Below are 12403 nucleotides of genomic sequence, written 5' to 3' on the forward strand. Positions count from 1 at the left end.
TTAAAAGTGATTATTTTCTTTACAGAAAAAAATGTACTATATGTATCAAGCTTCTTGCTCATACTTAATATGTAGTTTAATTACTAAAAATGAGTTTATAAACAATACATTTATATACTACAGAAACTTAGATGCAACTGTATTGCTCTGAAACACTAGTTTGTCTATGGGAAGCACCTTTGCCAAAGGTGGTAAGAACCTCAAAATCCATTACCCTGTAAAACAGGCCACCTGGGGAATGACAAGAATGAGACCAAAATCAGGAGAATGAGGTGTAAAGAGGGCCCAGGCTTTTAAGACAATGATTTTTCAAGAACAGTCATTCACAATGCAAAGAGTTTTTCTTTAAATGTTTTAGGGGATTGTTCTGTGTTTCAAGATACAGCTTTTACTGTTACGTAGAAGTACTTATCTTTACTATTAGGTTATGACACAGTGTTCCACTGATATGCATTTACCATCTTTCCTCCCCAAAATGAGCAAATTGAAAGAAAATTTAAAAATCATTATTAATTTCATAACTATATCCCTCCCATAGGTCCTTCCTTCTAATTTCTGCTCCTGGTCACCATAATCTTGACTCAATTATTTTTTTTTTTCTTAAATCTTTATTGTTCAGATTATTACATTTGTTCCTCTTTTTTCCCCCCATAACTCCCCTCCTTCCAGCTCCCACCCCACCCTCCACCCTCACTCCCCACCCACTGTGTTCATCCATAGGTGCATGATTTTTGTCCAGTCACTTCCCGCATCTCCCACACCCCTTTTCCCCCCAAGAATAGTCAGTCTATTCCCTTTCTATGTCCCTGATTCTATTATAATCACCAGTTCATTCTGTACATCAGGTTATTTATTCACTTGATTCTTAGATTCATTTGTTGATAGATGCATGTTTGTTGTTCATAATTTGTATCTTTACCTTTTTCTTCTTCTTCCTCTTCTTAAAGGATACCTTTCAGCATTTCATATAATACTGGTTTGGCGGTGATGAACTCCTTTAGCTTTTCCTTATCTGTGAAGCTCTTTATCTGACCTTCAATTCTGAATGATAGCTTTGCTGGATAAAGTAATCTTGGTTGTAGGTTCTTGGTATTCAGCACTTTGAAAATTTCTTGCCATTCCCTTCTGGCCTGCAAAGTTTCTGTTGAGAAATCAGCTGACAGTCGTATGGGTATTCCCTTGTAGGTAATTGAGCCTCTTTCTCTTGCTGCTTTTAAGATTTTCTCTTTGTCTTTTGCTCTTGGCATTTTAATGATGATGTGTCTTGGTGTGGTCCTCTTTGGATTCCTTTTGTTTGGGGTTCTCTGCGCTTCTTGGACCTGTAAGTCCATTTCTTTCTCCAGATGGGGGAAGTTTTCTGCCATTATTTCTTGAAATAGGTTTTCAATATCTTGCTGTCTCTCATCTTCTGGCACTCCAATAATTCTGATATTAGACCGCTTAAAGCTGTCCCAAAGGCTCCTTACACTATCTTCACACTTTCGGATTCTTTTTTCATTTTGCTTTTCCAATTGGGTGTTTTTTGTCGAATCTTTGGTTTGATTATTGTACTCCTCTGGTCTGCTATTGGGTATAATATTCTTTATTTCAGTCCGTGTATGCTTACTTTCTAATTTCTTTATCGTAGCATCGAGGGTCTCATTAGTTTTCGTGAGGCTCTGCACAAATTTATGGCAAGCCCTCAAAATTGCGATTCTTAGCTCCATATCCTCCATTTCTGTCATGTTTTTTTGTCTCCGCATCTTTTATGCTTTCTTGGTGCACCCCCTTGTGGTCTCTGTGCGCAGTCTTGTTCTAGCCAAGCCTTAATTGTTGTAGTTAACACTAGAGGGATTTGACCAGCAGGCCGACTGGCTATAGGAATCAGCTGTATGGAAAACGTCTGCCTTCTGGGGAGGCGCTAATCCAGCCTTTGCCTGAGGCGATCGGCAAATGGCTGTGCGCAGGGTTTGGGCGGGGCGGGATCAACAGGGCGGGCGGAGGGAGCAGTTATGGCCACGCTCAGTCCCGTTCCCAGAGGCTCTGCTTCTCAGAACCCCAGCAGCCGCTGCAAACCTCGGAGAGAAAGCTGCGCTCAGGTTCCAACTGATGCCGGATAATCCCGCTTCTCCCGTTTGAGTCTGGGTCCCTAGAGACTCGCCCGGATCTGGAGCCCAGAGTCTGAGACTCACTCCCGACAGAAAACGACAACCGCGCCCTCAGCCACCAGCCCGCTTTGCGCGCGCACCTCGGTACCTTTGTATTTTCCACACTGCGCCGCCTCTGAGCCTCGATTTGCTGTTCTCTTTCCTTCTAGTTGTAGAGTCTCTCTTCAGCCAGCCTTCCTGTGGTTCTGGGTGATGTCCGTTCAGTCTTTTAGTTGTATTTTTGAAATGGTTGTTTGCGGCAGCAGTCTCCGGTGTTTACCTACGCCGCCATCTTGGTCTCTCTCTTGACTCAATTATTACAATAACCACAAACCAGTATCCCCAAATGCACCCTCACCCAGCAGTCTATTCTCAACACAGCAGCCAGAGTGATCCTCGTAAAACATCCTTCAGATCATATCGTTCCACTGCTCAACCCCTCCAGTGGCTCCATATCAGAGTCAAAACCTCTCAATGTCTACGAGGCTTTGCGCAGCCCCACACACGCATCCCCAATTAACTCTGACCCTCCGCACCAGCAGCCACCGGGCCTACCGACTGTCCCTTGAGCACTTCAGGTAAACTGTCACCTAAGGACCTTTGCACGTTTCCTTCTGCCTGAGATGCTCATTCCCCCAGATCCCTACTCACCTCACCTCCTTCCGAGCTTTGCTCAAACCTGCTATAAGCATCTTCCCAGTTGAGGATGTCCCTAAGCATCTCACTTTCCACGGTGTACTCCCCCACTAATAATCCCTAGCTCCTTCGCTTTTTCTCCATTGAACCTGGTAACATTTCCATGATTTTTGTTTATTTCTGGTCTGTTTCTCCCCACTAACATGTAAGCTTCATGAGGACAAGGATTGTTGTCTGCTTTGATCAATGCTTTATCTCCAACACTGGGAGGGGCGGGGAGGATAGTGTCTAGAATGCTCAATAGATGCCTGTTGAATAAACCAATCGATTACCACTTTAGGAGACGTAACCATGTTATAGAAAGTGGAAAACTCATTGTTTGTACTAACTCCGAAGTCTCCCCGTTCTGTGCCTCAGAAGCTAATAAAGCACCAGACTTGGGAGGCTCTCCAAGTTTGCTGACCAGACTACAGGTCCTCATCGAAATAGCAGTTATTTAAAAGTTGAAAGAAATGGTGAAATGATAAATGGTTCTTTCCTTTAACTCAGTGGTTCTCAACCTTCTGGCCCTTTAAATACAGTTCCTCATGTTGTGACCCAACCATAAAATTATTTTTGTTGCTACTTCATAACTGTAATGTTGCTACTGTTATGAATCGTAATGTAAATATCTGATATGAAGGATGGTCTTAGGCGACCCCTGTGAAAGGGTTGTTCGACTGCCAAAGGGGTCGCGACCCACAGGTTGAGAACCGCTGTAAGAAAGGGGAGGATAGGAGCTGATTGGCCTTCTGCTTCACATGCAGCAATGAAACAATAACGTTGGCACGCACAGAGGCGTCCCACCGGAAAAGATGGTCGCGGCAAAGTGCTGCAGCAGTTGGTGGCATCACCAATGGAAATGACAGAGCAGGGCCACCTCCTGGAGCTGATGCTCTGCTTTCCCCTGAGGCCTCTGCTACCTGAGCATCTTTTAGGTTGGGACAGGAGAGGAGGGAGGGAAAGGAGGGAGGGAGGGAGGGAGGGAGGGAGGGAGGTGTTACCCCTGACGGCTCTAGTCTATGTCTAGGCCAGGACTGTTATCCAGGCATGTGAGAAGAAAGCAAAGCAACACAAAGAACCTAAAGCAGTTTTATTAGAATTTTTTCCTTTTGCCGTGACTACCACTTATTACTATACGGGTCCCTTCATTGACAACAGAGAGAATAACTTTAAGGGGGGAAAAAAATCAACATTTCCCTTTGAAAGCAGTAAGATTTTCTACATTCCACTCTAGGCTTTTTTTTTTTTTTTTTGTAAGATTTCTAAGAGTTGGCAGGATAGGGCAGGAGAGTAGCTGGGCCTCGGTCCTGCTGCCTCCTCCTTGGAAGGGACACTCTGAGAGCAGTGCATTGTTTAGCCCTCTAGAATTCCACCTGATCTGCAGTCTCCTCTCGGAGAACAAAAATGTAACTATATTGGCCTTCAGGGTAAATCTTTCCCAGGCCACTCTGGCAGAGGAGGTTTTAAAGGAAAGGCAGCAGCTCGCATGGCTGCAGAGCAGGCCGGGCCAACCTCCCAAGGGGAAGCCCCTCGATGCCCCGATGCCCACATGCAGGGTGGGCCTGAGGGAGGGCCTCACATTGGAACACTTTCCAGGACACTCCCGGCTCCTGCAACACTTCCAAACACCAGCACCAGGAGCTCGGAGCTCTAGCAATGATTCAAGGTGACCTCAGAGTATAAGGAATTAGTTATCAAAGCAAACTAGCTGTAAAAAAGCCAAATTTTATATATATACACACACACACACACACACACACACACACACATACACAATGTGTGAAGGTATAAGCTCTGAGCAATTAAACAGCTGTGTGGGCACTGTCCTGATGAATATATTGATCAGTATTTATAACACAGACCAATATCAGTGTCATGAATTAAATCAGGAATCTAGAAAGCAGGGTGACAATTATACAGTCTAGGATAAGGACAAAAAGGAGAGAAACCTGCTGATTTGTCTGAACGCAAATATATGTATCTTACACTCTTGGTATGCACATCTGGTTACCCAACTATATGTTAGTAAACTCTCTTTGCAAATGAAAAAATGGGGCGGGGCTTTAATTAGATATATTATAACGCTCGCGCGCGTATACATCCAGGGTAAGGGAATCTTTGAGAAATAAACTGATCTTTTTCTTGACTAGTGCTAACTGCCCCAACTCTGTGTGTGGTGTGCTGTGGTGTGCTGTGGTGTGGTGTGTGTGTGCGTGTGTTTACTGTTTCTGTGCAAAAGCATAAACGGGAAGGGATTTCATCATGCTTGGGTGTTCCCAAGGAAAACACAACTTAAAATGCAGGCCACTCTATCTACTCTGGGCTTGTTTTTTGTTTTTTAATTTATTGGTTTGAGAGAAGAGATAGAGATAGTGACAAAGACAGGAATAGAGAGAGAGAAACATAGATTTGTTGTTCCACTTATTTATGCATTCATTCTTTGGTTGCTTCTTGTATGTGCCCTGACTAGAGACCAAACCCACAACCTTGGCGTATTGGGACGAGGCTCTAACCAACTGAGCTACCCAACCAGGGCCTACTTTGGATTTTTTTTAATGTAGTTTTTCACTCTTTAGAATAAATAGAAAGTAGGCACTGAGGTGATAACTGGCATTACAATTGATGTAACTTTTCCCTGAGCATCCAAAAGTGGAATTAAACACAAAAGTGGTTATAATCACCATCTAAAATCAATAATAATCACAGACCAAATCAACTAGCTGTGCCCAGGGATTGAGGGGTTGGCAAGAGAAAGCCTTGTGGAATTTCCTTTGAATCTCCAAGCCTGTCCCTCCTCTGTCCTTTCCACTCCCTGGTGGTGGCCCCCACCCGCACTTCCCCCCCTCCCCACCCCACCGTCCTGCCATTATGAGTTGCAGCCTCTGATCACTCAATTGGCAGAAGGAAGAAACTATGGCAGAACCAGGCTGTTAATCTCGAGTCCAAGAGAAAGAACACCAGCTCCTTCGGGGAGCCTAATAGGAAAAGCATGAGCTCCACAGTTGCTTCCACCCTGCCAGTGACTAGTTTTATGACTGTCCATAAATAACCACTTCAACTTTTTAAAAAATTGATTTCTCTCATTATATATTACATCTTTCTTCTCTAAGCCTCAGGTCTCTCAATGGTAAAATAAGTCTAATAACAGTAGTGGGAGTGGTGGCAGTGGTAACAATGACAAGAACAGTGATAACGATAAATGCCTACCTCACTGGGTTTCTGTGAGGATTCAATGAATCGATACGTGTAAGGTGCCCCTGGGTCCTGGTGGGTGCTGCTCCCAGAGGTGCTAAGGCCAGCAGACCTGTCAGTCAGGACAGCCCGTCTGCAGAAGTGTGTTGAGTTCTGGTTTGACCGCGAGTTGAACCATCTTTCTAAATTGCTTTCCCTAAGTCTCATTATGTTCTTTCTAGAAATGAAAAAAACAATACCTGCCTACCCCAGGGACTGCTACGAGAATAAAATGAAATACTAGGTATAAGAGTGTTTTGGAAACTATAAATATAAAATGATATTGCAGGCATACCTCAGAGATGTTACAGGCTGCGCTCCAGACCACCGCAATAGAGCAACTTGTCATCTTTTTGCTGGTGGAGGGTCTTGCCTTCAATATGTAAAAAAAAAGCAACATTGCCCGGCCAGCGTGGCTCGGTGGTTGAACATCGACCTCTGAACCAGGAAGTACCGGTTCGATTCCCAGTCAGGGCACATGCCCAGGTTGCAGGCTCAGTCCCCAGTAGGGGGCATGCAGGAGGCAGCCAATTGATGAGTCTCTCATCATTGATGCTTCTATCTCTCTCTCTCCCTCTCCCTTCCTCTGTGAAATCAATAAAAATATATTTTTTAAAAATCGCAACATCTATGAAGCACAATAAAGTGATGAATGTCGGTGCTGTTATTAGCTTAGCCTCCCCTGAGGCTGCCAGCTTGTCCCCTTCTAAACCAAGTATTAGCCAGCTGGCATCTCTACTTGCTGCCCCATGGACACAAACAGTTCAGAGCTTTCTTAGCAGGAAAATAGCTCCAACTAAAAACGTCTGTTTTCCTGTGGACTATACCTGGAATTCCAGGTACATCTAGGAGAGATAAGAAGACATGTGCTCACTCAATAGAAATGTGTGTGCACGTTGAGGGCAAGCCTCCAAAAGGATGCGTCTGCACCCAGTGGAAGAGTGGAGTGAGGGAAACAGCCATCCATCAACACCGCGGGCACCGAGGCCAACCCCGTTTCTGCAGAGCTCACCTCAGCGGCACCCCTTCCACCTGGCACAAGAGGCCAGTGCAGTGGAGACAAGTCCATCCCTTCCACCCAAACCAATTTCCCTGAATTCTGTCTGTGCCTCTTTTTCTCCTTATTAAGGTTCCTGGGATCACAGCCCTATGAAACTCTGGCAAGCCTCCGAGGCAGCAGTTAATATTTTTTAAAGATGTGTAGCACAACAGTTTTTAAAGTGAAAACGTAGTGAGCCTTAAACCCATAAGAGCAAGCATTTATTTTTAAACTTCCCACTTTTCTTAAGAGAGATGACAGGATCGAAGGTAAGGTGCCAAAACCTAAGGTAGTTTCGAATCAGGAGGCCCTCTGGTCCCTACGCAGCTCCCGTTCGCTAGTGTGGCCCTCCCGCCCCACAATACTGTGCAATAACCGAGGAACAAGGCAGGGAGGAAAGTGTGAATGTTGTCAAAGCAACCAGTGACCGTGGGGTGTGTCTTGCTGCCCCCCGCCTCCTTCACCCTCAGCCTCAAGCAGAGAAGGAAAACCCCAGGCCAATCCATAGGGATGGAAAAGCAGCCGCCTCCTCTTCTAACCTGAGCTCATTTTATGCGCTGCGCTCCATCCCGTCCTGGGCACGAATCTAAAGGAGGCCTTTTACAGCCTTCACCCTTCTGCTGCCAAGAACCCTGCAACAGAGCTCCATGGCCATGTCAGGGGAGTAAGAATGCAAGTACAGAAGGCCTTTACTTGGTGTGCCTTCGGTTCTGATGACTTGCATATGTCTCTTCCGAGGCCAAAGGGTAGTTTAATCTTGGTTCAGGATGTCTCACTGGGGCTCCTCAATCAAACCAGAGGTTCCCTCATTCCACACTCCGGTTCTCCTCCACGGAGGCTGTGCTGGAGTGGCTGATGGGCCGGACTTGAGAGCCAACTGCCAGCGTTCAAGTCCCAGCTCTGGGGCTTTATACACATTATTACCCACATTGAGCCTCATTTTACTTGTCTGTAAAAATGCAGATAATGATAATAAAACTGATACCCACCTCATAGTTTATCTTATAATGACAAAATAAATGAGCTGCCAGAGAACAAGCCCTTGGTAAATGGCAGCCTATGTGCCAGGCACTCTTGTCTTTGAAGCTAAAAAGGCCGTGTTCTCAGCCTCACTTTGTAAGCCCACAGTTTGAATTCTCAGATTAACAGTGTTTGCCTTTGGCTACGAGGAATGGAAGAAGAGAGAATCCAAACCTCAAAATGATATCCACAAGCCTCACTCTGACATTTAAGGTCCTATACAATCTAGTCCCCGCCTTCCTTCCAAACAGACCTCTTGCTACATTGCCACACCAGTTCTCCAGGTCGCCCATTCTTTAAAAAGCATCAAGCACCTAGTGCCATGTTCTGTGCTAGCCACGTTCTCCCGTGTGGTCAACCTGATGCCTCCCTCTTTTTAGATTCCGCCTGACCTGCAAAGCAGACTCACACCTAGCGCTTCCACACAGCTGTCCCAGCTGCTCTAACCCAGCAGGGCTTCCCCTCCTGACCCCTCAGAGGTCTTGTGGCTTTTACTCGGCATTCATCATACATGGATCATTTAGCTATAGGGTTGTACTTTATATGCCATGTAACAAAGGGATGAATCTTACATGTGTTATGTAGCGGCTAGTACTTGACACTTAGCAGGGACGCAGTCACTGATTTACTAGATGGCACAGAGCAAACCCATTGTCATTCCTTTTCAACAAACACCCTTCTGATGATTACTCCCTCTAGCAGTGAGACTGAAAGGCTCAGTCCACAGACCTAGACTAAGTAGGTTTATGGTTAAATCTGCCACTTGGATGTGTGACCTGGAGGAAGTTACCGCGCCTGTCTGCGCTTCAGTTTCCTCATCTGTAAATGCGGATAAACAACGTGCCCACGCTTTCTAAGGCAGTTATGAGAATGAAATTGAGATAACACTTTGAACAGGGCCTGGCACACAGTAATCAGTTAATCATTCTGTAAATATTCAGTATTATTATCATTACTACTGTCTCCTGGATGTTCAACTCACCTACAATGTCCCAAAAAGCATTTTGTAAAGTATGCTAGGCCTATGCAGAAAGCTATTGGGTATCAGTATCTACAGAACATTTCTCTCTTCTTCATTCTTAGGCTGTTCAAAAGTCATCTCTCCTTCTGTACTGCTGATCAGTTGACTCATGTTGTTACAGAATCTGTAATTCCACTGCACCTTCAATTTTACTGTACACCTCAGCAAAGCTTTGATTGCATATACAACTCAAAAAAGTATTTACCATGGCTTGAAAGAGGAAGGAGGGTTTTGGGCAAAACTGATTCACTATCAAATACATCACACTCACCACTTTACTATGAGGTACCCTCTTCAATTATGTTTCCCCATCTGTCCCCAGTGTCAATGAAAGCAGAAAATTCTGCCTCAAACCCATTAGGTTTGATTATACATCTTGTCATCAAAACAGCACATTTTCCATCAAGCCATTTCCCTCTCTCTACTACTACTTTTCAATGAGATTTTAATTAAGATCAGTTTTAATGCACAGGCTAAAAGGCAAATAACTCTTCAATCATGAGACAAAATGAAACCGCTGACAGAGAGAAAGGGCAGTTCAAATTCACATGCTGCCATTAAAAAAAAAAAAAACTAGCAACTTTCTCTCAAGATATTTGCAACGAGGAAGACATCCTGCTTTCCAATCTCATAAACCAAGTTCTGGAAACTTGCTTTTACTCAGTCTGTGCCACTGCTAGTATATGACTACGAGTCTGAGTCTACTGGAGCCCCAGTTGGTGGTCTGGCTTCTTCACTATAGCACAGAGGTTAAGAGCATAGATGTAAAACTTGGCTCCTCCACTTCCCAGCTACATGACACTGTGCAAGTTATCTAATCTCTCCATATCTCATTTCATCATCTGTAAAAAGAGAAAAATAATCAAACCTACCTCAGAGTTGTGATTAACTGAGCTCATGAAATAAGAATATGCTATTCATTGTTATATTCCATAGTTGTTTAGCCCAGTGCCTGGCTGTAGTGCACACTCAATAAATGGTCATTATCATTGTTATCATCTCAACTGTATGTGAATTCAATAGCCAAAACCAAGCGGCTAATCATTTGTCAAGTCAATGTGTTTCGTGTTGAGACCAGCCAGTTTCAAGAACTAGTTCAACAAAACCATTTTATGTAGTCCATTATAGAACAGACACAAAGCAAATGACAACAAAACAGAGCAGATTAAGCTTCAAGTGTGTTAAGTAACCCTGACTGCCAACACTAAGACATTGATACGGAGGATCTGATATTCTTATTTAAGCAACAAGGTTCCAACCAAGTCATTTGTTTCTTCTCATCTCCGATCTCATACTCTGATGTAAATTTTAATACCTTTTAAAAAGTTAAAGATTTAAATATCTGGAATAGACAAAATTAAGTACCTTCTAAGTAGCCTATGCCAAGTGTGTCTCCTCCATTCTAGAAGATCTATTTATTTTTTAATAAAGAACAAAAAGGGCCCTGGCCGGTTTGGCTCAGTGGATAGAGTGTCGACCTGCGAAGGGCTGCGGGTTCAATTCCGGTCAAGGGCACATGCCCAGGTTGCAGGCTTGATCCCCAGTGCAGGGCATGCAGGAGGCAGCCAATTGATGATTCTCATCACCGATGTTTCTCTCTCCCTCTCCCTTCCACTCTGAAATTAATAAAAATATATATTTTTTAAAAAAGGCCTTCTTCAAATTCTTATTTAGGACAAGAAAGTAAATGTAACCTATGCATGTAATAAAATTAATTGGGATTAACCCCTAGCTTATCTCTACCCACCTCAACACTGAAGGTTAGTTAGGTATCCGAATCACTGACATTAGAATGCCTAGCACCAGTCCTTCAAAATGTATCAGGAAATATACTACGTGTCTGTATAGAAGTCAAATATTTTATTTCCCTGAAGAACATAAATACTCAAGTTTTGCAAAATGTCACATGTCCTAAATTTTCCTAAAGTGAGGAAACATATATCCAAAAGAATATAATAAAAATGCAATTTAGATTATGCATCTTACCTGCTGTAGCTAAACAGGAACTCATTAGGGCAAACATGGCAATCACATAAGGAGGAGTCATTTTCATTTCTCCAGAAGTGTGTCCCGTTCAGTCACCTCCGTCAGCAGTTCTTCGGATTGAAATCTTTGCAAATCAGACGTGGCCTTAAAATCCCTCTTTCCAAGTGTCAAGTTGTCTGTAAAAATAAACATATTTCAAGAAGAAAACTTAATGCAGGAACTCCTTTTCATAAACACAGATTAGGGTGAAATGAAGAACTTCTAAAGAGGCTAAGATAAATTTATCTTAAAAGATGCCAAAACAGCACTCAAGCAAACTGAGATGGGGGTGATAATTACTTACTAAAGGTTTTTATAGCAAAATACTTTTGCAAAACCACATTTACTTTTGACATTTTTTCCTAATTTTTTTGTTGTTGTTAGCCCTCACCCGAGGATAGTTTTCCTTTTTTTTTTTTTTTTTTTCAGAGAAAGTGGAAGGGAAAGGAAGAGACAGAGAGAGAGAAACATCGATGTGAGAGAGATACATCAATTAGTTGCCTCCCATATGCACTCCAATCAAGGCCAGGGATCGAGCCTGCAACTGAGATATGTGTCCTTAACCAGAATCAAACCCGGGACCTTTTTTTTAGTGTGAGGGCTGATACTCTTATCCACTGAGAGTGTAGGACTGGGTAGGACTATTGACATTTTAAGTCTTTAGTTTCCTACAAAACTTTCAGGACCACAGAAGAAAAGCAAGGTGCACTTATGATATAACATACCAGTTATATTGTGGCACTAAGGCAATCAGTGACACTTGATTCATGAATTCCCTAGTGCTAGCAAGAAGACACAGCCTGGCCATTGTGGCTCGGTGGTCAAGTATTGACCCATGGACCAGAAGGTCATGGTTTGATTCCCAGTCAGGGAGGCATGCAGGAGGCAGCTGATCAATGATTCTCTCTCATCATTGATGTTTCCATCTCTCTCCCTCTCCCTTCCTCTCTCGGAAATCAATAAAAACCTTTTTTAAAAAGAAGAAAATACAAATAGCTCTGACTAGAGACTCAATCTAATGTTAAAATGATAGTTATCGCAGGAATCAAATTAAAATAGGTTTAGAATCCATTTGGAAAATAAAGAACTATTAAAAGGCAAGATTCTTATTTCAACTGTTTGCCAGCCTTCTAGCAGGATAAAAGTCTTCCCTGTCTCTTAGCCCCATCTGCAACTACCTGGTTCCTGGACTAGAGGGCCCAGTGGTCCTTTTGAACATTTTCCAATCCATAGAACCTTGAATGGCAAGTTTTGTGGTAGTTT

At 43.4% G+C, this 12403-nt stretch overlaps 1 protein-coding gene across 1 annotated transcript in view; it reads right to left on the reverse strand.

The window, feature by feature from the left end:
* Positions 1-12403, reverse strand: part of TGFBR3 (transforming growth factor beta receptor 3) — a 202100-nt gene that overhangs the window by 162823 nt on the left and 26874 nt on the right. Inside the window, exon 2 of the mRNA XM_070405583.1 lies at positions 11102-11277. Within this exon, the coding sequence (XP_070261684.1) occupies positions 11102-11168 (67 nt within the window). The 5' untranslated portion in view covers positions 11169-11277. The remainder of the gene's footprint in view (positions 1-11101; positions 11278-12403) is intronic.

This window comes from Myotis yumanensis, unplaced genomic scaffold (genome assembly GCF_028538775.1).
Source record: "Myotis yumanensis isolate MYYU_CA2020_CCGP unplaced genomic scaffold, mMyoYum1.0.hap1 SCAF_2, whole genome shotgun sequence".
NCBI classification, from domain to species: Eukaryota; Metazoa; Chordata; class Mammalia; order Chiroptera; family Vespertilionidae; genus Myotis; species Myotis yumanensis.